At 43.5% G+C, this 27,319-nt stretch overlaps 1 protein-coding gene across 1 annotated transcript in view; it reads left to right on the top strand.

Annotated features, from left to right (window-relative positions):
- The window catches only part of negr1 (neuronal growth regulator 1), a gene marked incomplete at its 5' end in the record, with an annotated part of 215,152 nt that extends 204,754 nt beyond the window's left edge, over positions 1–10,398 (top strand). Inside the window, one exon of the mRNA XM_079506224.1 lies at positions 7,762–10,398. Coding sequence (XP_079362350.1) covers positions 7,762–7,859 — 98 coding nt within the window. The 3' untranslated portion in view covers positions 7,860–10,398. The remainder of the gene's footprint in view (positions 1–7,761) is intronic.
- Between the last annotated feature and the right edge of the window lie 16,921 nt (positions 10,399–27,319).

Below are 27,319 nucleotides of genomic sequence, written 5' to 3'. Positions count from 1 at the left end.
AATGAAGGAAGGTGTGTTTAAATAGCTTCCCTTTCCCCATGTTGAATCACTGAAGACAACACTTCTTGGTGTTGAAACGTCAATACTTCTGTTTGCACCTTTTTAACCCATTTACCGCTAGCATTAATTCATCCCTCGATCGCGTACTGCCAGGGTTTTATCGCGCGTAACACTTACTTTGAAGAGCCAAATATCCGTAATTCCATGTTCCTGTGACAAACTGATGTGTGTGGTGTCTTCACCGGTTGTTCACTCGGTCGATGGTGGATAAAGCCGACCGCGAGTATCACAGCGCCTGCTACAGGCCGTTGAAAACGCTTGTCTGGCCCAGAAACTGCCCCCTCAATGTCGTTTCTGAGATACAGGGCTTTTAATGCAGGGCTTAGAAGGGAAGTGGATGCGCGCGCATCTTCAAACTGGCCGCGACAGTGTGTGTGTTGTGTCCCAGAGTATTGTTTGCGGTAGCAACATCAGCTAACCATCGAAACCGATCAAACAGCGATTAAACAATTAGAACACGAGAAATTTGTGTTTGGCGGAGCAGTTAGAAAGAGTAGGTTCTCGTGTTCCATGTGTTCGGTGGCAGGACGGTTAAGATGGTCTGTGTGCTCCAGCCGTGCACGTCCAGCCTTTTCCCTTCAGACCCAGTACATCAGACTCACTTACCGTATGTGCATTCTAGTTGGATAGAAGGCAGAGAAAAAGAGATGGTTCAAGATGGATGCGCTGATGGGTCATTGACGCCTGGTTTATATGTGGTTATGCGTTGTGCCGTGCATGGAATATAAGCCGATCTGTGAGCTGACCGCAACGTTGCACCGCAAGGTGTTGTGACCTCGTGGATTTGCTATTTTCAATCCACAACTGCAGTGCTTAACTAAGTATAAATCAGGTCTGAGTCATCTGTGCACCACTGTGTGAATAAGGCAGGAGAGTTTAGAACGTCAATGTCTTATCGATGGAGTGAAGTGTGCCTTCACGTGGAACCAGGTGCCAAGGATGGCCATTGGCCAATGCTCTTGATGAGGTTCAAGCGCAGCAAATAAATCAAGCCCCTGTATTCTTTCTGCCAGCGTTACATACTGTACACTACGAAAATATCACATTAATACTTCATTATACGACATAGTAGATTGACCTGATTCAGCCAAGCAATGTGATTCGTGAAGGCCATAGTTTCAGCCAGCTTGTTTCCCGTGAACCAGCTTGCATAATAGTGTACAGTATGCATGTTACTTCCATTACTACTTTCGCCAACCGGGTAGCTCACTATAGCTATAGCAGTCTGTCTGGTTTTCTCTACTCGTTGTGTTTTAATACTAGTTGTGGATACTATTTTGAGGGAAACTTTTCAGACCATACACACTGGCATCTGTGGTGGTATGAAAGCCATAATCCCCCTGAGGAAGTTCTTCAGTGTGATTATGGGCACTTCAATGCTACTGAACGGTACTCAGCTGAATGCTGCACCTATTTCTGCAACCGTTCTACCCATAATCACAACACATACGGTACAGTAACACCCTCTTGGGTGTTATCTCCATAATAACAATATGCTATAGCACAGTGTACTGTATGTGGGTGAAATATGAAATCGGTGGTTGGGCAGAGCTACCCTCTCTTGCTATTGTGTTCCTCACAAATGGAGGATTTAGTCCGATTTACAGCGAGGCCCAACACTGGCTCAGCTCTGACTCAGGCGTGTCTTGTGGGCTTCCTTGTGGGGGTGGATTTTAAGGAGGGCTATAGGCCAATGATTGATGGTCGAGGGCATTACGCCCCCCCCTCCCCAATCACCCCTGTGCCCCTGGACCCTTTGTTCGCTGAAGCCTTGTCTTGAAGCGTCATCCTCTGGGAATAGTGGAAAGGATGTTCTCTAGTGCGTTGGCCACAATTCCAGCCGGTGATTCACAGACTGATGTTGCGTTGGAGGGTTTATCCAATTCAAGGACATTGTGAAGAACAACAGGCTCTGCATGGGTGCTATTTTATTTGTCCTTTTTGTTTTAATCCAACCATGTTTTCTGTCTTGATCCTCCTTTTTTCCTTGTATTGTGTTTCACAGATTATTATTATATATATATTTTTTTTAGATATGAAGCATTTTAGGGCACTGTACTGGAGGTTAATTCTCAATTATTTCCGTTCCTTTTTTGTGAATGGAAGCATGTGCTCTCATCAACCACAAAGGCACAGCAGCCTGTATCTGCAAGGCCTAAAGATAGATACTAGAGAGAGAGAGAGAAGAGAATGAACACAATGGCCTATTTTCTTCATGAATGACGACGTTGCAGTGCATTACAGCACAGCGTTGTGGGTAATGCCTAATTTATACTCCATCGCACGACTGTGTCACTTGCCAACGAGAGCTGATCTTCAACCTAACGGCGCGTCGAAGACTCGCTGTTGTCGGCGAGTCGACGGCGTCGTGCGATGGAGTCTAAATTGAGCTTTACCAACGCAACACCCATCGTCAGGACTGCCAGCGTGACGTAGCGCAGCGTGATTCATCACCTGTGTCAACGGAGTGCGGTTCAGCGCCTCAGTGTCTGCTGTCAGCGACATTACGACAATAAGGAAATAAATAAAAAAAGAAGTAAAACGAGATGAGAGAGGAGGAGGCGTGTGGAGGAGAACAGAGGAGATGGAGCCGGGGAGGAAGCTTGGCTCATATACTCCCAATGCGGGTCACACACTACTTACACCTGATGGCTCCATTCCAGAAGCAGAAAGGAAAAGAGAGAGAGGGAGATAGGAGGCGGGAGGAGGGCTTGTATGACTCATGACTGAGGTGGGGAGGAGATAGGGGTGGCCTCTTCTCTCCCCCTCCCCCCCTCCCCCATTTCATCTCTGTGGCGAAACAATAATTGAAGCATATCGCTTTCATCTCCGCTTATCTCTGGCGCTCCTCTCCCTTTGGTACTGCCTCTTCTCTGTTCGTCTCTTCTCATCTCTCTTCAATACTCATCTCATCTCTTCAGTCCTCGCGTCCCTTCTCATCTTTTCTCTTCAATTATCTCCTCTTCCATTCTCCTCTCGTCTCATCTTCTTTTCTCTTCAATTCTCTTCTCCTCTCATCTCATCATCTTCTCGTCAATTCTCTTAATGTCGTACTCTTCAGTTCTCCCATTCTTTTCAATTCTCTTTTGTTCACTTTCTCTTCTGGTTTCATCTCTACTCTCCTTGCCCTGTGAGCGTGCCAGTGACACCGTTGAGCTTCTCTGTGATATATTGTCTGGGTTTCTGGTACTGCTGATGTACATGGCAATTAAATTCAAACCCGGAGACGTGCTGCTCAATCTTGACACACACGCCTCTCCCTCGCTTTCTCTCTTCTCCACCCACCCCGCGCTCAGCGCTGTTGCAATTTCTCTCATTTCTCTCTCACTCTCTCCTGCCCCCCCTCCCCCCTCTCTCATTTCTCTCTCCCCCTTCACTCTAGCATGCTTTCCTCTCCATACCACCTTATCTCCTCCCTTTTTTTAATCTCTTACACTCTTTTACACTTGCTGTCTTCTCCGTTCTCCCTTTCCTCCCTCCTTTCTCTCTCACTCTGTCCTTTGCTCTAATCCCCTCCTCCCACCCACCAATGCTCTCTCTCTCTCTCTCTCTGTCCCGCTTTCTCTCTCTCTCTCTGTCTCTCTCTCTCTCTCTCCTCTCTCTCTCTGTCTCTCTCTGTCTCTCTCTCTCTCTCTCCTCTCTCTCTCTGTCTCGCTCCCCTCCCCTCTTCTTCCCTTCATGTTAATAAGCAGTAGGGAAATGTTTTTTTCAGGCGGTTTCCTGGTTGGGGAGTTAATTAAAATGGCAAGTTACAACCCACACACTCAAAACAATGGAGGCCCTCTTTCAACGAGCTATGCGGGGGATATTAAACAAGCCCCAAATCAAACGACACAAAGAAGTATCTAAAATTATATTTGATATAAGCCACTACTACATCGAACCCCCCTCTCTAAATTATACACTGCATGCAGCAGTGCATTGTCTGTATACGGTCATCATCAGACAGTCTGATAGAGCAGGGATACGGTAATTGCCTTGCAGGCTCCCTAAACCACGTATATGAAAAGCAGGTAATGTACAAGAGATTAATGTGATGTATTTTTTTTAGCAGCTAGGCTGCCGCCCCGCAGGCTGATCCAACACTGATGGGATGAGTTATGAAAGCTCGGAGAGAGTGAGGGAGAGAGTGAGGGAGAGAGTGAGGGAGAGAGTGAGGGAGAGAGAGAGGGAGAGAGGGAGGGAGGGAGAGAGATAGGGAGAGAGTGAGGGAGAGAGAGAGGGAGAGAGTGAGGGAGAGAGAGAGGGAGAGAGTGAGGGAGAGAGTGAGGGAGAGAGAGAGGGAGAGAGAGAGGGAGAGAGTGAGGGAGAGAGTGAGGGAGAGAGAGAGGGAGAGAGGGAGGGAGAGAGTGAGGGAGAGAGAGAGGGAGAGAGTGAGGGAGAGAGTGAGGGAGAGAGGGAGGGAGAGAGTGAGGGAGAGAGTGAGGGAGAGAGAGAGGGAGAGAGGGAGGGAGAGAGGGAGGGAGAGAGTGAGGGAGAGAGTGAGGGAGAGAGTGAGGGAGAGAGAGAGGGAGAGAGTGAGGGAGAGAGAGAGGGAGAGAGTGAGGGAGAGAGTGAGGGAGAGAGTGCTGAAAGAGAGAGACAGAGAGGGGACATTGTGAGATCTTCCCATCACCGTGTCATCACTGTCGGGTGGAAGCCTCATATTAAAAAAATAAGCTAATCTAGCAGATCAATAAGCTCAAGCTCAAAACGCGTCGCTTGGTGCCGCATTCCGAGCTTGTAGACACACACACACACATCATCATCATCATGTTTTGACCGCGGTCGAGATCATGGATTTCACAATGCCACGCCAGACTTTCCGGTCCTTCATTGCCATCCCCAGTTCCTGCTTACTGATGCATGTGTCCCTAGTGATGACATCAGGGAACGACAGTTTTCTGCTTTGAGGCAGGACTCCAGAGAAGAAGGGAAGATATAACCTCATTGTTAGCTCTGTAGCAGTGGCCGGCAAACTGTGTTCTTCTGGATCGGACTAGTGAAGAAACACGGGGAAGGTTGCCATATATTAGATTAGTCGATGGGTGGCTCTTCCAAGACAGATTTTGCACTCTCATTAGAAGGCGGGTGTAAGTGCCATCCAACCGTTTCTCTAATTTAAAGTGTCCATGTCTCGGAGCCATAGAGTAGAATCGGCTCAACGGTCGTCCTAAATATTTTTACTTTTAACATCTTACTAAGCTGGGATGACCAGATCTTATGCATGTCATTGCAGGCTGACCAGGCCATACCCTTCCTATAGTTTGAAAGTCCTTTTGGGAAGAAGATATATATGAACCCAAATACTTCATCAACCTGTTTCAGAGGAGTGTTGTTAAGTGTTTTTACAATGTGGTTATTGTTGGATTTGCATATATTTCACACACACACACACACACACACACACACACACACACACACACACACACACACACACACACACACACACACACACACACACACACACACACACACACACACAGTCCAGCACCACCTCGTCTCTTCACCCTGAATGATTTCTTTCCAGCGCTTGCGCACCGAGAGCCCCGGCTCCATCGTCACCGCCATGCAGGACCAGCTGAGCAGAGCAGGACAGGGGCTGTTGCTATGGTTACCATCTCTCGGCTCGCTCGCTCGCTCGCAGCCCAGAAAAACTGTGTCATTATCCTGTGCTGTGGATGGGAGCCGTGCGCGTGCACGAGCACAGGAGATACGGGGAAAGGGAGAGAGCGGGGGAGAGACAGAGTGGGAGGGGAGAGAGAGAGAGAGAGGGGGGGGGGGGGGAGACAGAGAGAGGGGGGGGGGTGAGAGAGAGAGAGAGAGGGGGGGGAGAGAGAGGGGGGAGAGATATGCAAAAAAGAGCGGAAGTCAGACAAGTAAAAGAGAGAGATGAACACAGTTCAATGCAGGCTGCCTATACATCTCACATGCATCATCAAAATGTGCACCCATTTGCACTTCCCTATATGCAGCTCGCTCTATCTCTCTCTTTCTCTCTCCCTCCCCCTCTATTTTTCTGTGCCTTTTCATCTGTGAAAGGGCCCATAGTTTCCACTGTAATGGGTAAACAACAAGTAAGGTGCTTGCAAAATAGTGCCCTGAAATATCAGGCAAAAAGCTGTGCTGTGTCAGGTGATAATGGGATGTGTACCCCTCTCCCCCTCCCCTCACTTTCCCTCGTCCCCTCTCTGGTGGAAAATGCTTTGTTATTTAGCACGTCGGGAATATTTTTCACAGCACTGCTATTATGGTGGCAAAGACAGATAGAATCTACTACGTGTCACCGTTGTACCTTCTAACACCCAGATGGCCATCTGCCATTACAATGACAGGTTTTTATTGAATTAGTATATAAGAGACACAGATGAGCACACAAAGGGATGATCAAACTGTGATTTGGGACAGAGAACGTGAGCAGGGGAGTGTTCGCTTCGAACCCCCCCCCACCCACCCACCCACCCACCCATATTAATCTAAGCAGAATCTGCAGTAAGTGTAGTGTGTGCATGTGTTGTGTTAGGGTGTTTGAATGCCAGAGTGGAGTGCTTCATTGTTGGTGTACATGCACGTGTGTGTGTACATGTGTACGTGTGTGTGTACGTGTGTGTGTGCGTGTGTGTGTGCGTGTGTGCGTGCGTGCGTGCGTGCGTGCGTGCGTGCGTGCGTGCGTGCGTGCGTGCGTGCTCGCGTGCGTGCATGTCCGCACATGCGCGTGCGTGTGTGTGTAACTTGACGCCTACAACATCCAAGGCTCCACATGCAGGTGAACTAATTACATGGCTGTGTAAATAGGTACCCTGCTGATACGGGCCATGCAGTGTGTGATTTCCCCAGGTACAACGGCACTGGCCAGCTCTGTGTGTGTGTGTGTGTGTGTGTGTGTGTGTGTGTGTGTGTGTGTGTGTGTGTGTGTGTGTGTGTGTGTGTGTGTGTGTGTGTGTGTGTGTGTGTGTGTGTGTGTGTGTGTGTGTGTGTGTGTGTGTGTGTGTGTGTGTGTGTGTGCACCTGTGTTTGTGCAATGTATACTTGGGTTGATGTTAGCACTGTGCATGTGTTCTCATATCTATGTGTGTGTGTGTGTGTGTGTGTGTGTGTGTGTGTGTGTGTGTGTGTGTGTGTGTGTGTGGGGGGGGTCTATATAGTCTGCTAGAAAGCCCAAAGAAGCTGTGTCCCAAAAGAGAGCGCTACAGAGGTGGAGTAGCCCCTTTCTAAATGAAAGACTGCCCTCTCCCTCTCCGTCCCTCGCTCTGTGCGTGCGCTCTCCAGGGAGGCCCTGTTCGCAATACTGTGGCGGTGTGCCGCTCAAAAGACCCGCCGAAAACGAGGAAGAAGAGAAAAGAACTATAGCCGCCCGTGATAAGCATGCAATGACTGGACCTCGTCGTAGTGGCGTAGATCAGAGAGCCCTCACCTGCTCTCCTTGGTCTTTACCATGGGGAAGCTGAACCAGTAAAAAGTGGGAAACGACCTCCTTGACCACCCCTTCCTCTCCCGCCCGAGCCAAATCAATGGGGGAGGATGCATGCAGGGAGAGGAACAAGGTCTGAATCAACTACCGTCAGTAATTGCCATCGGCACGCTCTTCTGGCTTGGCGAGCAACATGGCAAGCTTCACTGCAGCTTTCAGATGGCGAGGGTGGCTGATGCAAAGGAGAAATGAAAATGTGCAATCAGAACTAATCAGTCTCTCTCTTGTTCCCCCCCCCCCCCTGTCAACAGCCCCCAACACCGCACCCTATGGGAGTACGGGAAGTGCACAAGTCCCACTGGCCTGCCGGTACCTGGTCCTGACTCTCTCCTTCATCAGTGTGTACTAGCGGAGGGGCGGCACCATACACAATGACTGTAAAGAGCCCCTTCAAGCATTTATGAGTCCTTTTTCTGACATTGCTGATGGCTGCAGTCCAATCTGGTACAGTTTGTTGAGAGCAGTGTGGGGGATGATCATAATCACCGTTCCTTTGTGTGGGAGAAGTTATAATTTTTTTTATTTCTTTGCTTTTTTATTTTCTTCTTGGTGGATATTTCTCTTGTCATGTAAATACTATGATATGAGACCGGTACTATTATTATTACTATTATTATTGCTATTATTATTTGCTCCTCTTTTCTGCTGTTTATTTTCTATTCTGGTTGTCTGACCACTTTGTGAATCAATGTTCATTGTCCCACTGTATAGAAGACCCGCTAAGCTCTCAAATGAGTCCCTTTCAGTCCTCTCTCTCTCTCTCTCTCTCTCTCTCTCTGTCTGTCTGTCTCTCTCTCTCTCTCTGAAGGAGCGACGTTGACATGTTCATCTCTGTTTTGTAAATGGCTGAACAGAAAAAAGATGCCATTGTGCCAAGTCTCGCAGTACACAATTACCATACCAATGTTGTATTCAGTATTGAATGTATTATGGGTTGTTGAACAAAGGAAAGACATATATTTAGATTCCTAACAATACAAATTATGATAATGGAGCGTGCTATAAGAAAAAAAGAACAAAACAAGAAAAGAAAAGAACAAAACAAAAAAAAGATACGAATATGGCAGGATTTCTTTTTCAGGATGTGTGTTGTCATGATTACTCAATAGATGAAAGAATAATGTGGATGGTGTACGTGGTCGTATTCTGAAATGGGTCCTCCAGTTACTATGCCTGGCCAACACCTTTGATCAGGCAGCTGTCGAAGTAGCAAGTATACTGTATTGTACATTTATATTTCAATATAGTGTAGGCTTTTGTTTGTTTTTCTTTTCCAAGTGGGACCAGCTCTTCTCGTTTGATCAATGATCACACAGACATTTAACCATCATTATCGATTCAGAAGACAGTTTGCAACTTTGTACAGGATGAAGGGAGCCCTGTGTTTACATGCTGTATTCTAGACAAATGAAATATTCTAGTCTCCTCACTTGTTTCCGTGTGTTTAAAGAGGCTTGTGTCATCACAGCTAAGCTGCCTGTGCTTGAAAACTATATGGGAAATTTGCTTGTAATCTTACCAATTAAGAAACTATATTCCCCAAGCAGATCCTTAATGAATTGTCTGGTTTCCCTTAAAGATGAATCTTGTAAATGCTTCACCTTTGCCACCCTATGGGTATTTAGTTTAGACATGTTGACTTTTAGAATGTTGCTTGTGACCTACCACTATTTGCTCGTGCTGCTGGTTAAGCAACCCATGATACCAGGAACCCCTCGTTCCTTAACCCTGATTAGCTACCTCCCTCTGGGACAGATTGTTACAAGTGTTCTGGCTGGAATGTTATGTTTGGCTCCTGACCTACAGCTTTTAGACGTTAACAGACTTAACTGTATACGGAGGCCACAGAGCACTCACGCAGAGATTGCGTGGGTTTTTATTCATCCCTCATGTTTAAATTCAACATTTTAGATATAAGTCAACACTTTGAATCTTACAATTTGCATCTATAAGGCCAATGGTATCTGCTGTGTTTGCACCAGTTAACTAATATTGGGTTTTAAAGCTGCATTGTGCGATACACGGCCCCCACAAATAAACAAGGGGAATTTCGATAACAAGCTATTGTGTTTGAAAAGGAAAAAAAAGGCAGCTCTCCACCCCACCCCCACCCCGAGGCGTCTCTTGTCTATCAAAAAACATCACACGCGCCCACCAACAAACTACGGCATCCAAAGCAAGACTAATAGTTTAACTGTGTCTTGTATTTAAATTGGTTATTACTTTTTACACGGTGGCGGATACAAATGGTCAACAGTAATTTACAGGACGTAGGACATCCTTTTATTTAAGAGGAAAATATAATGGTAGAGTACAACAAACGGCCATTCAGCTTAGTGCAGTTAGAAGTCTTCGTGCACCAGAATCTCAGATTATAAAGCGTGAGGGACGTGCCAGGGTGTTTCCACAAATATGTCAAGAGCTCAGCGAGGCCGGCCTCACCTTCAGACGTTGGCAGCATGGAGGGTAAAACACATGGACACATATTGCTTGTGGTCAGAGGTGGTACTGTAGGTCTAAAATTAAACCATACTGTACACCACCACACAGTGTTATTTTCAGGTCTAGCAATTACCACAATATAGCAAAATGCAGCTTTAAGAGATGTTTAAACGCATATCTATTCCATTGTCATATGACAATTAGCAAAAATAGACATTTTCTACAATCTACAATCTCAGAAGTTCACAGCCCAATGCGTTGTGAGCTTGTAGACTTGTCTGTTTTCACTATTTTGGAAATGTAGACATTTTGCAATAGGGACATGGTGGTTAAGTAAGGCTTAATTTATATCTAAACTCTTGAACTGAGGATAATAACTCGTACCATGAGCAGCAGAGGCAGCAACATGTTATTATTAATAACTCATAACATGAGCAGCAGAGGCAGCAACATGTTATTATTAATAACTCATAACATGAGCAGCAGAGGCAGCAACATGTTATTATTATTAACTCATAACATGAGCAGCAGAGGCAGCAACATGTTATTATTATTAACTCATAACATGAGCAGCAGAGGCAGCAACATGTTATTATTATTAACTCATAACATGAGCAGCAGAGGCAGCAACATGTTATTATTAATAACTCATAACGTGAGCAGCAGAGGCAGCAACATATTATTAATAACTCGTAACATGAGCAGCAGAGGCAGCAGCAGCACGTGCTTTGCAAAGTGCACAAAAATAAACTCGCCATGTTTATATTTTTGTGCACAACAACAATGGTTGATCCAAAGCTAATTTATCCCCTGTTATAACAAATGAATGATACTAGACCAAATAAAACTTAACAGGTTGCAAACACACTTCCCTCTCATCGCTGCAAACATGGCTTCAGGTTGAATGAGCGTAATAGGCTCATTGTACACACGGTCATTGACATGCCTCCATAACCAGGTGTCATCAGTGTGTAAGCTGTCCAGGGCTACTCTTGTCCAGCGTAATCATATACTGTAGCCCGTGGCTTATGATTCCCCTTTAACAAGGGAGAACATGGCTTTGTTTCCATGCTGAGAAGTCCATCTACTAGGGTTCAGCACTAGAATGACTGTAATGAAGTCCATCTACTAGGGTTCAGCACTAGAATGACTGTAATGAAGTCCATCTACTAGGGTTCAGCACTAGAATGACTGTAATGATGGGGTTTTGGCAAGGCGCTGTATACTGTACATACTGTACATGGCACATCCATTCCATGTGTATCTTCGGTCCATGGGTTTAAGAGAAATACAGTAATGCCTTAATAGTACCATAGACATTCAATTAACCTCCTTTTAGAGGGATACTTGGGGATTTAACGACTTCCTGGGGCTCTGTTATTAGTGGAGCTCACTGAAATTCACCTCATTTGTTTGACGTGACATCGTGTTGAATATTGAATCATAAAAATCCATTATCAGATTTATCCTCCTGAATTACGCAGTTATGAGGAAGGGGGTGGGGTGGGGGGGTTGGGGAAGGTCTCAAGTTACAGATTTGAATGTGCTGAAGGTGTTTTCAGATAAGATAGCTGCGGGTGATACAATATATTTATCATACAGGTTGAGTGAGCATGACGTTTTCTTGCGGTATGTCACATATCATCCAGCGATTAATGGACTCCGCCTCCAGTATGTTACTGAATTTCACATATTCACAAGTTCACAAGTATTTGCATGTGAACTTTTAACTCTTACTCCCATGAAGAGATAGCCATTATAGTGGATTTCTGAAAGCACAAACACTGTTATTGCTTTGAAGTTATGTGGTGATTTGTTTCATGCTGAACAATTATTGTTCTTTTTTTATTTTATTTTTTATTTTGTTCATGGTTTGTATTTGAAGGCTTATTAACTAGTTTTTTATGGATTATAAAAAGACTGCACCATTATTATTATTATTGTTTAAATGTTAAGGTATATTGAAAATGGGTCAAAAGTATATTTATTCTCTTCCTTTGGAAAAAGAAATCATGTAAAGGAAAATCACCTTTTGAAATGTAAAACTGGATACAGTGTGTGAAATTACTTGGAATGAGGCGCAGTATGGCATAGTTTATAATGTTGTCAAGTTCGTTTAGAGATGCTACAGTATAACTGTTTTAATTTTTTACATTTTTTTCCTTTGTCAAACAAAATAGAGCAAAATAACAAATATTTCAAATCTACGTATGTACTTTTTGAAACAGCGTGTTTGAAGCACTATTACAGTATTCTAGGATACAGTTTACTTGTGTATATTTGGAGAAGAAATAAGAAATCTTTTTTGATCTGTAGAGCCGCTGCCTAGTCTAGTTATCACGCACACCTGTGTGTTTGATGATGTGTGCAGAGAGTATGGTGTACTGCATGTCAAACTTAACCCTGTGTTTTCTGAGGTGGCCATTTTACAAAATAACGTATACTTTTTATGAACGGAACCCGTTTCGAAGCTCTTTATTGTCTTTTGAGGGATCTTTACCGCGAGCTGGACTAAAACACATACCTCCTACGGCTCACCGAGGCTACACATTCTGTGTTTCATCTGAATCGACTTAATTAAGTAAAAGAAACAACTGCTAATTGTCATACGTTATATCTTTGGCACGCGTTGGTGTCAACATGGAGCTATGTTTGGTGCTTATCTAAGTCGGTGGTTCTCAAGCGTTTTAATTTGAAGGACCCCCAGCTTGGTATGCATTAGGCCATGAACTCCCCGGAGTTACAGACCTGTCAGGGTCCATTTAGTCCTTAACTATCAATAACTTAGCTGGGGACCCCCTCACGGACCCCTGGGGCTTTGAGAACCACGGATATAATCAGTTCAGACCATGCTGGTGTTCCATTATGAAATGTATTGGATGTTCATTGTTTTTGAACTATGGTATTAACAAGTCCCTTTTATCAAACCACTATTATTTGCAATAAAAGTCGTCATGTTATAATACCTAAATACATATCTGTGTTAATGAGCACCTAAGGGGATCCCACTTTAAGACCTGTAATTATTTTTGTGTCTCATTTACAAGTGAGAAACACTGTATTTATCGTAGCTTGACTTTTAAGCTAGGTTTTTATTAGCCATGAGTGTGATGCCAGGGTGCCAACATGTGCATTGTACTGTACAGGCATGGACGTACAGTTGGAGGCCATCGATATTGTCCTTTTCTTTTTGCTGAGGTTTGCGAGATCTGCGCAAAAGGACAGTTAACCCATTTTGGGCGGGAACCCCTTTTGGTGTTTTAAACATTATGTTATAATTTAGCTATTGAAAAATAGCAGATCTACAAGCTCATAGCGCGCCACCGAGTGGCGCGCTACGAGCTTGTAGGTCTGCTATTTTTTTTAAATCGTGAAAATATTTATTTCAGAAAACTGAAGGATTTAGAAGGATTTTTTAAAATGTTGAGGTCAGGCCTAAATGGGTCAAATGATAAGGGACAATATCGGTGGCACCCAACTGTAAGCATTGCTGTTGAGATGAGACGTTTAAACCGTGCGGGGCTTTGAGGCAATCTGGGAGCAGAGAAGGACAAAGAGTACAACCTTGGCTGCAAAGTACAGTATGTCTGTAACTTCAGTGGGAAAGTCATGTTGACTTATCACTCTGATAAAGAAGGGGGCCATGACACACACCTCCCATGGTCCCCTCATGATTAAGACATACTCGCCTCATCCCGACAGCTCAAGGGAGAGGAGGGAAGGAAAATCTTTCAACTCTCAAATTTCAGATAAGCTGATTTTAAATATTCATGCAATTACGTCCAGGCCGTGCCCCCACTTTACCTCCCCCCTGGGTTTTATCGCTACCGCGTGGAACCCCATTTCAAGGTCACAATGTGTCCTCTTCAGCTCACCTGATATCTGGATTACCGGTATATACATATATATACAGTTCCATTTAATGCCCAAATGTTTTGATTGCATGATTGAACCCTTTTTTCGTAATTTCTGTTGAATTATTATGAAACAACAGAAGTGTCTGCCATATGGGAACACTGTACTGTACTGAACGTGCCTTCAAAGTATTTCACGGATACGTTAAATGTCCTGCGGTATCTAGTAATTTGCTGTGGTTATAGCACCTCTATAGGGTCTTTGCTGTGGTTATAGCACCTCTATAGGGTCTTTGCTGTGGTTATAGCACCTCTATAGGGTCTTTGGTTATAGCACCTCTATAGGGTCTTTAGCGATTCATGAATTTCAGTGTCAAATCAGTAGCCTACTCATTGTAGAAGTTAAGTCTTTCTAGTTGCCAATCTGCTCCACATCACCTATCAGATTGAAAAGTTTTGGTTTGCTTTGTTTTTAATTAATCTGTTCCAAGGCAGGTTATGTAATATTAGCTTGATACTGTACATTACTGAATGCTTTGGATTAGCACGCACGCACGCACGCACGCACGCACGCACGCACGCACGCACGCACGCACGCACGCACGCACACACACACAATTGAGCACTGAGCACAAGATAGTAGACCATTATAAAACGCGACATGCGCAAAAGAATACCTTTAGCATTAGCAATTAAATCATATTTTTCATTTAACTTCCATGGTGTACCATATCATGTTATCCAAGTACAATGCTGTAGGGTATAGGCTATAGGCCAGGGTAGAAAGTTTAGACAATCACAGCAAAATATTTGAAACTTGTTTATTATACTTTTCCGTCATTGGCAACTGATCTGACTGTCCATCAGGTCATTGAAACAAACAAAAGGATTTGTTTTGCTGTACAGTACTACAGACCTAAGAAACCACTTAAAAAAAACAGCCTAGTGTGACATTCTGGTGTGTCATTCTACCAACAGGGGTGTATGGAGCCCAACATGTTGAGACAGACAGCATAATTGGCGCAGTTACATTGAAACTAGGGATGTCCCGATACACTTTTTTCGCTCCCGATCCGATCCCGATATCATAATTTCTGTGTTAGCCGATACCAATACCGAATACCGATACCAGAGAATAATATTTATAATAATAAAAAAAAGAAAATTACTTATTTTATCTCATGTTGTAAATAGCAGACTCCTCACTCAAATGTGCACTTGCAGTTTGGGCAACTCAAAAGCAAACTCCACATGCCCCAACATTTTATTTACCTGCCATAGTGTCAACCCCTTACCCCTGTGTCGGATCGGTGGTTAGTCTGGCATATTCGCAGATACCGATATGACCCGATATGACCAAAATGGGCCGATACCGATTCTTTCCCGATACGATACAGTATCGGGACATCTCTAATTGAAACACACGCTTGTTGAATTTGACCTGAGAGGGTGAATATGGGTTTTACACTTCAGTAGGGCTGGGCAATAACCAAAAAAATATATATTCTTTCTCTTTCTTTTTTCCCATATATATCATTTACACAAATCTAAAAAAAAAAAATCATAGTCGACTAAATCGACACGAGCTTGTAGAGCTGCTATTTTCCAATAAAAAAAAATATATATATATCTGTCGTTGATCGTAATCCAGGCAAAGGTTTTGAATAATCATGAGTGATATTGATCGCCCAGCCCTACTGTCTATACAGTTGGGTCCTATTCCAGTGAAGAGTGACAAAACTACCGGCAGCATTAGCACGACAAGATACTGTATGCTTGTGGTTTATGGAAATGATTAGCATGCTGTCAAAGACCACTCTTTCCCCAAACCCTGCTCTGCTCTTTTCACAAAGGCATCTGTGGCTGAAAGGGAGGGAGGGGAGAAGGGGGACCGGAAGAGTTCTGAGAGAGGCAATCTTTCTGACCCTGTGGTTAATAGAAGCCTTCCTGTGCCTTTGACAGTTTTAAACTGGGAGATTTAGTCATACTCTGCCGTTAATGTTCCTGAGCAGCATACTGAGTTGTCAGTATCAAACAAACACCTGTTTTTGTTTCACATGCAGGCCAGAGCCATCTCTCCTGTGACTGTGAGACCTCGGCACACACAAAAAAAGACTTGACTTTCTCCATAACTGGTCTTCAGGCGAGCTCTTCATCGGGTGCTAAAAGAAAGTAAAAGAGAGCCAACATTTTGAAACGGATCCTCTGTGGGGTTTGTTCCACTTCTCTTAAACACTTCAAATGGTACAAAAAGAAGAGTGGGTGTCAGTTACTGTATGTCTGGCGTCATTATGTCTCACTGCTGATTTTCTTTCAAATCGTCAGCCTTTCAGACAGCATGACAGCTGCCATCATTATTTCCAGTGAGCTGGAAAATAAGTTGCCAGGCAACGATGCGCAGCCCAAGATAATGCTTTTAAAGCAGCCGTTCTAAGTCAAGTCTTCACGTGAAGTCGACTATATATTACACAGTGGGAAGTGTTTCCCTTTCATTTCTTTATTTATTTAGTTGGGTTTTTTTTTTATCACTGGAGCTCTCCCTAGCAAATTCCACTTTCACAGCAGATTGAGCTGCTGTATTCTTGTCAGTATGACCTTGGCAGTAAACACAATCCTCTTTCATTTCTGTCTTCATGCCTCAATGTGGCAGATGACTCTTTGTTCTCTATACACTGAATGACACAAAAATGTGTTATTTGTAGTATACGGCATTCAATATTCAGTCCATGATATCTATGGCACCATTCTTCTTCTGTGTTTCAAAGCAATTGCAAACACTATTAAAGTGGAGTGATTTACATTTACTTTTCATTGCTGTATTAGCGATATTTTCCATATAATGAGGTGCAGTATTATTTTATTTTTTTACCTTTCTTTGTGTATATATATATACAGTATGTTTAAATTTAATATTTGTTGTTTTTGTTTTATTTTTTATTTTATTTATTTTTCTACAAAAGTTGACGTTAACATTATGGGGTAGAGGGTTTCTTTTTTTGTTTTTGTTTTTGTTTTATTTGCAGTCCTCAAAATCGTCATGCTGAGAAATTCTGTGATGAGAAGTTTGAAATGAATATCTTTACTCAAATGTGTATGAAGGTCCTTTAGCCACCAGGGATATAGTTGTACATTTATAGGTTCTAGATCACTGGAATGATATACAGTATATGGCTTTAAGTGGCATTGATATATATATTGATATTTGTCAAAAAAAAAAAAGAAGAGAAAATTCATGTACTTTAATTACTTTAAAAGCTTACATTGTGTATAGCACGTATGCAAGTCCATTTTCATCATGTTTGATGTAATTTTGTAGCAGTGGTTTGATACTAATAAATGGCAGTTGATGATGGAATTTTAGAATCCTCTGTCGAGTGATTTCAACTGATGTGACCTTCACAGTGAGTAGAGCCGAATCCTTAAACTTAAAAAGGACAACTTTCGTTTTTTTCAACCAAGGTTCATGTTTTAGGTTGTTATTAAAGACAGTAAAAGATGAGCGTAAATTTTGTTTAATTTGCTGCTTTCTTTCGTTTTAGCGATTCGAACATTTTTCCAAAATTTTATACAGGGGTATTTTGGCCGATTACTGGGCCTCTAGTGGTGTAAACTGCCAAGCACTTAAGCTCTAAGCTGTATGCAATATGGTATGCGACATATAAATGTAGACGCCCTTTTCCGGCTCTGGAGCGTATGTGCTCAAGGGGGGGCAAAACATTCCCGAGATTCCTTGAGAAGCCCCGCGGAAGCATGAGCGTGCGTCACAGAGCGCACGTTCGGGTCTGTAAGTCCCGGAGAAGATGCGCTGTGATGCAACGTGACGTAACGTGCCTTCCACACTTCCGGCGTACTTCCTCCCCCAGTGTAAATTCTTCCGCCCCTCCTTCAACACACATGGCTCCAATTAACTGTCGCTGCCAATGAGGCATCTATTTTTGAGTGGTGCAACCACTCCAAGGAACAGCAATGTCCGTGTTAACCTATGTGTTAACCTATGTGACTATGAGTACCAGTAGGGGCAAAAGTGGCGCTGTTGTGCCAGAAACAGAGAGAGAGAGAGGGCAGTATTATGCATGTCTTAAGTACCAGGTCTTATGACTTAACTTAAGACCTGGAGGCGTGGTCAATGACTATTCTGAGTGGCAAAATGGCATTGATCACTCTCCAGGTCTTAAGTTAAGTAATAAGACCTGGTACTTAAGACACGCATAATATTGCCCAGATAGTGCTGCACTGTTGCCTGCTAATGAGAGAGAGAGAGAGAGAGAGGGGGGGGGGGGGGGGGGGTGATTTTTTAAATATCTATGGTTAATACTATTTAACCATCCTTATGTTCTAAACTGTGATCGAGATATGAGGGAACTCCTGAGAGAGAAGATAACCAGAAGTAGCAACAATAACGTCTTACAACTAGCAATAATAATCCAGGGATTCCAGGTACAGTAACTGCAGCTATATGGCTAGTTAGCATGTATACGATTACGATCCATTTACATTATTGAGAAATACTCACTGAAATACTAACTGTAACTAAATGTTACAGTTACAAGTAAAAGTTATTTTCACTTCTTATGACAAAAGATTATTAAAATAAGAACTCATTGAGTCACTGTACATCTGTGAATGTGAATGTTTCTCTCTTCCAGACATGTTGCAAGGACCAAAAGATTTGAGGCTGGGGTCTCGTCATCGGAATATTTGTCAATACACTTCTTAATACACACTTAATTGTCTGTCCATGCATTTTTTGAACTGTTGGGCGAGTTTCAGATGTTGTACTGAAGGCATATTGTGTTATTGAGGCAATGAATAAGGCAATTTTCCTAATTATGATGCTTTGAATCAATGTAATATGCTTATTGCCTTCATTAAGATGAAACGTAGACTATATTGACTGTAGTGGATATATTATGAACAGAAAACTGATATTGAGTGCATATGTCATGTTTATAGTACACACTTTGACTTGTCCAGAGATTGTACCTTACTGGGGCAATGATTAAGGCGATGCTTTGAATGTACTATGCATTGTATTGCCTTCATTCATATTTAATGTATATACACTATAGTGCCAGTGGATATATTATTAATGGATTATTCAAATTGTATATATTGTAAAATGCATTAACAAACGACAACGGTGTGCGCATGACATTGGAACAGTACTGCATGGTGGAGTGAATATGACATCTGACAGCGTCTGATCTGGAAGGTGAAGTTAAGGTTTGCTAGCCTATAGGAGTCAGTCATTCAACTTTACTGATTTTGTTCAATGCTTTCCTTCAAATGCTTCAAATACATTGCATTTGTATAATATTGTACATTTTGTGCTAATATTATTAGCACAAAATAGAAACTGATAGCATTGTGCTGTAACTGCATGGTTCAGACGTTGGAGGTAAAATCTACTCATAAACATCTTTAAATTAACCTGCTATGGGTCAGGCTGTAGCCTGACGTCTTTACGTTAGACTATTATTAATTCAGCTTTCACATTTTGTGAAAGCTGAATCAGGCAAACATGTTCTCTCCTCAGTAAATAGTAAATAGTAGTTCGATAATGATGCACATCTAGTAGTTGTGTCAGTGTGTTGTTACTTGTTAGCCGAGCTTGGCCTCAAACCTCAAAGATAATTAAAACGAGACGCTGTATGGCTTCATGGGTGTCAAACTGATGAAATAACATCACATTCAACAACATCCCCAAACGCATAATATGCTCTCTACCTGTGCTCGGTTTGTTGCATTATTAATCATTTACAATTTACAAAGTAAAACAAACGCGTCTGATCAAGTATACGAATTCCATAGAGTGAGACAACGGCAAACGGAAAACTCTAACAGTCATCCTCTGAGAAAAGACGCCAGACCGGAAATGGGGGGTGTGGCCAGGAATACCATGTATAGGGATTTTTTTTATTATTATTTACTATAGTCCTACTAGACTCCATAAAATTATATCTGGACACAAAAGATCACAGGATCTATTCAATGTCAAGGGGGAGGTGACAAACTGACATATTGAGCCTACAACGCACAGAAAAAACAAATTATGTTTCATTGCGGAGCATAGATTGGTAAAACAATCTATAATTTGTTTATCTTGTTACAAAAATGATTTCTTTCTTTTTGTTGAAGATGTCTTCCTGTACTCATGTATGGTGCTATACTGACTTGAGCTCTATTGAGTTGGCTTTGTAGATCTGAGATAAATGAATCTGAAGATCAAAACTGTTAATTTATTTAATTGACGTATAATTGTTCGTCTCTGTACTATTGGATGTCAACAGTGATACACCCTGTTAGACGATGAGCGAGGTAATTGCTCAATAGGGTTTTGGTCCATTAGATTTACTTGCAGAAGTCATTTTAATGATTTGTGTTATACTGTATGAGCTAGACCTGGGAAATCCTAAATACATTTCTCTGGAGTAATCATATTTTGATATCGGTCTTTGTAATGCCTACAGTATTATTTCTTCCATTTACAGGGAGAAAAATGATAACACTACCCAATTATGCCATGGGATTCTTATACTGTTAGTCAACTATAATGCTCATTTTCTTGGCTCTCTCTGTAGTGCCCTAACAGTTTCCTTTTCAGTGCCTCTGAACAACAGACAAAAGTAGATAGTATTATATGCTAATACATTTTAAATCCAGTGGCTGAATTACTGAGTGGAAGTGCATTGTAAGGCCATATTCTCCCTCAAGCGCATGATGAGTGGAAGCAGCTCTAGAGGCTAATTGCCCTCACCCACCTCCTCCTCAGTCCCAGTAGTACCATGTTTAGTGTTACCAGGCACCGATGAAGTCTGCAACGCTGTTCAAGTGTTCAGATAATTAAAGCTCACAAAGACGGTCACAATCACGCTCTAAAGAGCAATAAGTTAAATCAATGTAATGGATTTAGCAAGCAACAGTTAAGGTTTTGTTGCTTAATTGTGAAGCACACCCCTCACAAATGCCACAGTCGTCCTGTGGGACAGACTGGGGGGGGACGGACAAGAAGTACTTTCACTGATACAATATGCAAATGACGTGGAAATGGAACTTGTGATCCAGAACTACTCCGCTCAGAGATGGAACTATAAGTGACAGCAGCTGAAGTCGGGAAGTGAGAATTTACGAAGTACTGCGAGATGAAGGTCTGCATAATGAGACCTCTGTCTCAGTAGGATCCTTTCTCTAACATAGCAATTAGGATGCCTGAGACAAGCTAGATGGCCAACTAGCTGGCTTTGTGCCCTCTGATGTTTTGTCATTCAACAAGGCAGCTCATAAGAACAACATGTGTTGTTTCATTTTCCCTACAACATCCTCTGCTGATACAGTAGCATGCTTATTTGTCGAGTAACAAGGCTTTAGACGTGAAGTAACAACTTGGTCAACATCCATCACAGCTTTTGGACAACTCCAGTATGTGTGTGTATTGTAATGGTAAGTTTATGTTCTGATGATTGCATAGTGCATACTCAGGGGTGTAACCGTGTAAGGGTTGAGCAGTGACGCGCCACATGTCCCGGTTCTCTGCATCAATAGCAGCCATACTGAATCCTAAGCCTCGTTGGCTTCTTTAGTGACTAGTGGAGGAGGACTGGAGACACCTGCTGCACCCCTAAGAGTTAATTTCATCTTCCACCCATTCTGCAGTCCCACTCCAACATGGGCACTCGGAACCGGGTTGTCGGTTTGTATGACTCAGCCCATTCTGCGTCTCATAGGGCATCACAGTACTGTATGTTCACGAGCCAGAGCTCTCCAAGGCAATCGGGCCACAGTCCAGGCATAAAGGCCTTCAGGGCCAACTCCTCTTGGACGGCACACGAGAGTGCAGGGTACAGTAACTGTGTTGCTTTATTAAGCGCAGGTCAGCAGCATAAGTCCCCAAGCTCTCTTTCTCTCTCCTCGTCTTGGCAGACAATTGTTCTCTGGCTTCACTCTGAAATGCGGGCTGACTAAATCGTTGCTCCAAAGTGGCCATGAGAGTGATGCAGTCCAATGAGTCCATCCGTTCTTCTGGGCGGAGGTCAGATAATACATCCCTCTGCCCTATAATGCCAGACAGTGCATTATGAAAGAATGCCTCGTTGTCTGGCCAGCCGCTGTGTGGTGGTCCATCTCCACTATAGCAGGGTATAGCGTGGCAGCTCCTCTAGCCCATTGATGCCTGGTGCAACCTATACGTTGTTCTACCCTTGATGCCGGCGCGCTCTCTGTGTCTCATCAGCTATTGCTATACATGTAGCAACATAACTATTTAAAAAAATAATGAATACAATTTGAAGGTTTTCAGAAACCTTAGGTCAGGCCCTAGAAGGCGTTCCCAGATTCGGCCTCAGGCATCAATGGGCTAGTTGGCGTTCCGCCATCGAGGCTTGATGGTGAGGGGAGGATGGCTGCTCGAAGCTCCTGGAATCATCAGTGGAGGGGATGTGCTGCCGGTCGTGCTTGGCGGTGGTGGTGGTGGCTTCCCGTAACCCCTGGGACCATTTCACACCCTGTAATGGTGTGTTGTCTCAGTAGCTTGCCGTTGACGAGGCTTGGCTGGTGGCTGCTGGAAACCCCAAGGCTTGGCACTATACGTGGGTCGACAAACAGCATTGTTGCCCTCTGCCAGCCATTCCTGCCAGTGACCTCCAGATGCACTAGCACCCTCAGGCCAGCAGAAGAAGTCAGTGTCTTTGGCAGTATACTGTATTCCGGTGCCATCGCCCGGCAGCATGCGTCCTCTTGGCGGGACATTAGCATCTGTGCAGATGGGTGCATGTTATTTTTAGGAACATTAGCATCCTATGCAGGTGTATGCATGACATGCAGCCCCGAGGCGAGGTTAAAGAAAGCAGCTCTGTGTCAGTCTCCTCTTTGAGAGTGTCTTCAGTCGGTACTTCTACCCAGAGGCGAGCACCTGCACAGCGGTGTCCTCTTTGTGCCTTCCTGGCCATTATTAGAGGGTTTCCCAGATGTCTTCCAGTTTATTTATCCAAGTTCTGAAGCCAATGTAGGCAACTTTTTATACTGTCAGGAACTTGCAAAAACAATGTTCTTTCTCTTTATGTTCTTTATTCAACGTTTCGCTTGTTAGACCTTCATCAGGATAGACAATGTTTGATTGTTTAGCTGTCCTGATGAATTAAGGTCTAACGACCGAAACGTTGAATGAAGAGAAACACTTCCTGATATCTTCTTCTTTGATATCATTATCAGAGATCCCCTTTTGAATATATGCACTTTTTCCTACGCATATGCACCTGTCACCAACCCTTTTTGAAGTGTGCATCAGCCTCTTTTATTTATAACACCTGCACACAAGGCACCAAACTCATATTGTAGTGTAGAGCGAGACAAGAGGGAGGATCACTTCTCCTAACCCCAGGTTCCCAACCATTAAACACACATAACATAAATGATTATACCATAAACAACATCACGTGAACCCAACAAATAAAACCGAACCTATAGTATAGTTAAGTACATATACTGTCTGTATGTACGCAGCTGTATGCGGATATGTTATGTGCTCATTACATGAACACTGCATTTAATAATTTATCTCTGATCTCCTGTATGATGATATAAATACTAGAGCACAGCTCATAATGCACTGTGGCATGCAATGAGCATGCACGGGGGCTGCAGTATATCAAGATGTAGTGAAAGTCAAATGCATGGTGTCAGGGTGCCGTGCGTGACTATAAGGCACGCTTGGCGGGCATCATCACCATGAGCATGCCTCGCAAACTGCCTCGCCGAAATGAAAAACAAATGGAACACTTTGAGCCCGAGCCGATTCCCTCCCCATACTGCTTCCCCATCTGTCGTTCCCAGTCACTCCTTCGCAGGGAGAATGCCTTCCTGCGTGACCTACGCCGTGGCTCACAAGATGGACGACGTGGGCCTGCTCTCTGTCCTCTGTCTTCCCCGTGCCAGGCAGGGCGGGCAACGGGCGGGTGTTGCACAGGGCACTGAGGCATCCACAACACCTGCAAACTGAGACTAATGAGGCTACGGGCCAAGTGGCCGCCCGTCCTCCCAGCACTAATCAATCCAGCATGCCATTAAGGCAACCGGTGAGAGTAGCTGGAAGTCAGCTAAAGACACACTTACAGCCTAATACAGAGGTGAAGAATTACCAGTGTGTTTAAATACAGTTGACTCGTTTAAAAATCCTTTTAGGGGGATCTTTAAATTGGGGGTTCTGCACTTCATTTGGGGTGAGGGGGGTGGATTTGTTGAAGGATTATTGTCGTTGAGCCTCTTCATGCACTGTTGCTCATTTAATACCTAGCACACAAAGATGTTTGCATTTGAATTGAAATCTCCCCTCCCTTCTCCTCCAATCTCTGGCAGCCGTGCTCTTCATATTACCATTCTCCTGCCGCCTGCCCACACCCCAGACAAGACAGGAGCCACAAATACACTGGAAAAAGACACACTGTCATAAAAAAAGAAGAAAAAAAAAGAAAAAAAGAAAAGAAAAGAAAATCATACCACCATGTTATTATCCAGCCTCAAAACTCTCCTAGCAATCACATTGGAGAGGCATCTCTCATGAGTTCCCTCCCCGCCACAACAACCGGTAAGCATGGCTAATGGAAATTTAATCAGCGGCGAGAGAGGACAGCGGGCATAATGCAACAGATAAGAAATAGAAGAAAGATGCAAATGGTATTTATTTTAGGCAGGCCGTGCTGACAAGCTGATAATACGTCCTTGTGCGGCTATAGCCCGGAGCTTCCTTTTGATGGCTGCGTGGTGGTGTACGCCATATTTCACAGCCCAGCGTTTATGGGAGAGATGGTGTGTTATTCATAGAGATGTTTTCATTTTCTGTATGCATCTTTCTCAATGGCGTCCATGCGCCATGGCTGGGGGCACAAATGAATACCAGAGTGATGTTAATGAATGCTGTCATTGTTCACAGAACATTTGGGTACTGCAGGAAGCCTGCTGCATTCCTTAAGTGTTCCTGGGATATCCTAATTTTTAAAAGCAGCCATGTCCGTCAAGCAAGCCTAGCCCAGTTGTCCCAAATTGTGCTTTCCTGACCATAAACAAAGTGTGAATGGCAGTCCCACCGACTGCTCGGGAAGTCAAGCTGTGAATGTTCCGTGAACCACTTTTTTCTGTAGAGAGGCTGCCTGGTTCCTCCGAAGACAGCCAAAGGGCAGCATGGTTGGTGAGGCCTTTATCTACAAAGGCACATCGTGGTGAAATGCCCCATTTCTGAACATGAATGGAGTGTTGCCCATATGCAAGCCTGCACATGAGGTAGTAGGCTATATCTTTCAGTTCAAAGGGAGCTGCTGAGCTGTTGCACTGGAACAGTGATAGAACACCTGCAAAGCATTACACAGTACACTTAAGGTGGTAAATGGCGGCGATATGTGTTCACTATCAACACCCTGTATTTTTGTACCTTATAGACTGTGCTCTAGCTGGGTTCTATAACAAATGGTCAGTGTTTTGTTTGATGAATCCACCCAGGGCCTCAGGGAGACGTACATACTGTACAGTAGGTTTCAAATATCAATTGATATTGATAAGATGAAGTGAAATCATTGCTCCTGTGACAGTAGACATTTATAATTTGGTAACTGCCTAAAGAGGGCTCAATAACCAATTCAGCCTTCGTCAAGAGCCATTTCTGTGAGTGCCCTGATTCAGATCTGCAATTGCAAAGGATATCTGAAATGCCAAAAAATATCCATAATAATATCAATCTCGATTCATCACTTTTGGACCGCATGATAATCGCAGGCACAGCACTCAAAAAACAATTGTGGCTTGGTAGAGAGCAGTAGGTGTGCACAACTGCACATAATTAGCGTTGAGATTGCTCAGCCCAACTATGCAGGTCAAAATAAATGGGAATCATTTTAACCCAAGCACTCAAAAGAGATCTGTCATTAAGTCAAAACTGTATAATTACTCATGTGATTGCAGGTCTGTATTATTCACAGATGTAATTTTTTACCATGCAATGTATCCTACTGAAGGGGCTTCATTGTACACTCTGACATACAGTATGACGCCTTCACTCTGGTCCAGTACAGTCCTTATTTGGTCCTGAAGCCCAGGTGCATTTAGACCACAGAAGATTAACCCGGGCTGTCATTAGAGCTAATATAGCTGTCACACAGGTACTTAGAGGGGGCTGCTGTCTCCATGCTGGAGAAGCCACATGGCTCTTTCCCCTGCTTGTTAATATGCTTGTCCTTGCTTTAACTTCCTTCCTTTCTTTTTTTTCCCCATCTTCTTGAATGTGACTGATGCCTCTATACAGTTGGGTGCCACCGATATTGTCCCTTATCATTTGACCCATTTAGGCCTGACCTCAATTTTTTTTTAAATCCTTCTAAATCCTCCAGTTCTCTGAAATAAATATTTTCACGATTTTTCAAAAATAGCAGACCTACAAGCTCGTAGCGCGCCACTCGGTGGCGCGCTATGAGCTTGTAGATCTGCTATTTTTCAATAGCTAAATTATAACATTATTAAAACACCAAAAGGGGTTCCCGCCCAAAATGGGTTATCTGTCCTTTTGCGCAGATCACGCAAACCTCAGCAAAAAGAAAAGGACAATATCGATGGCCTCCAACTGTATGTCACTACAACCGCACAGATTTACAGAGCAGCTTCCCGGACAGCTTAGTTAGGTATCCGGTACTCAAGTCTTGTTTTGGTAGCAAGCAGCTAGCTGCTGGACATCACTGAATTGCGTCAGAGCTGTCGACGCTGATTTACGCGTTTCTGCAAATTGGCATTGAATGTAGCTTGGCGCCGCGTGCAACCTATCCCCAATGCCTTCTATAATATGAACATAAATTGTCAAAGAACTGCAAGAGTATATGCGGCACAGTATGAATTCAAAGGTATGGGGAAGCACAATGCTGTTGATTCATGAGCTGCATGCCTCCACATTATACCCCCTGCAAGCATCTTGAGAAATTTCAAGCTTTGATAGACCACGTTGCTGTGGATGGAGAATGTGTTTAGCTGCCTCCGCCAGCAACAGCCGTGGCCAGAGGCAGTATGTTTCCGTCAGTACATCCATCCCATTCTTGTGAACGTGATGCCTCAGAAATGCCTTTCCAATCCAATCCAATCCACTTAATTTAGAAAGCACATTTTATACAACAGAGTTGAAACAAAGTGCCGTACACAAAGAACTACTAAAATATCAAAGAAAAAACAACAATACATAAACAGGGCCATAATGCAGTGGAAGCAGCAACTCTTAATCAGTATGTTCAAATGCCAAGGAGTAAAAGTGAGTTTTCAGACGTGATTTAAACACAGGCAAGGTTTGAGAAGCTCTAACATGAGGTGGAAGTTCATTCTAATCTACAGTGTGGGTGCTACAACGGAAAATCCCCCTGGGATTTCAGCTTTTTTTTAGGGATCTTGAGAAGTGACTGGTCAGTCAACCTCAGGGCCCTTGTCGATACTTTGGGAGCTACAAGTTCCGACTGGTGCCAACCCATTTACAGACTTAAAAACAAACATTAAA

This window comes from Electrona antarctica, assembly GCF_951216825.1.
Source record: "Electrona antarctica genome assembly, chromosome: 7".
Lineage (NCBI taxonomy): Eukaryota > Metazoa > Chordata > Actinopteri > Myctophiformes > Myctophidae > Electrona > Electrona antarctica.
The sequence above is the reverse complement of the archived record's forward strand: the minus strand, read 5'-3'. Positions and strand labels throughout refer to the sequence as shown.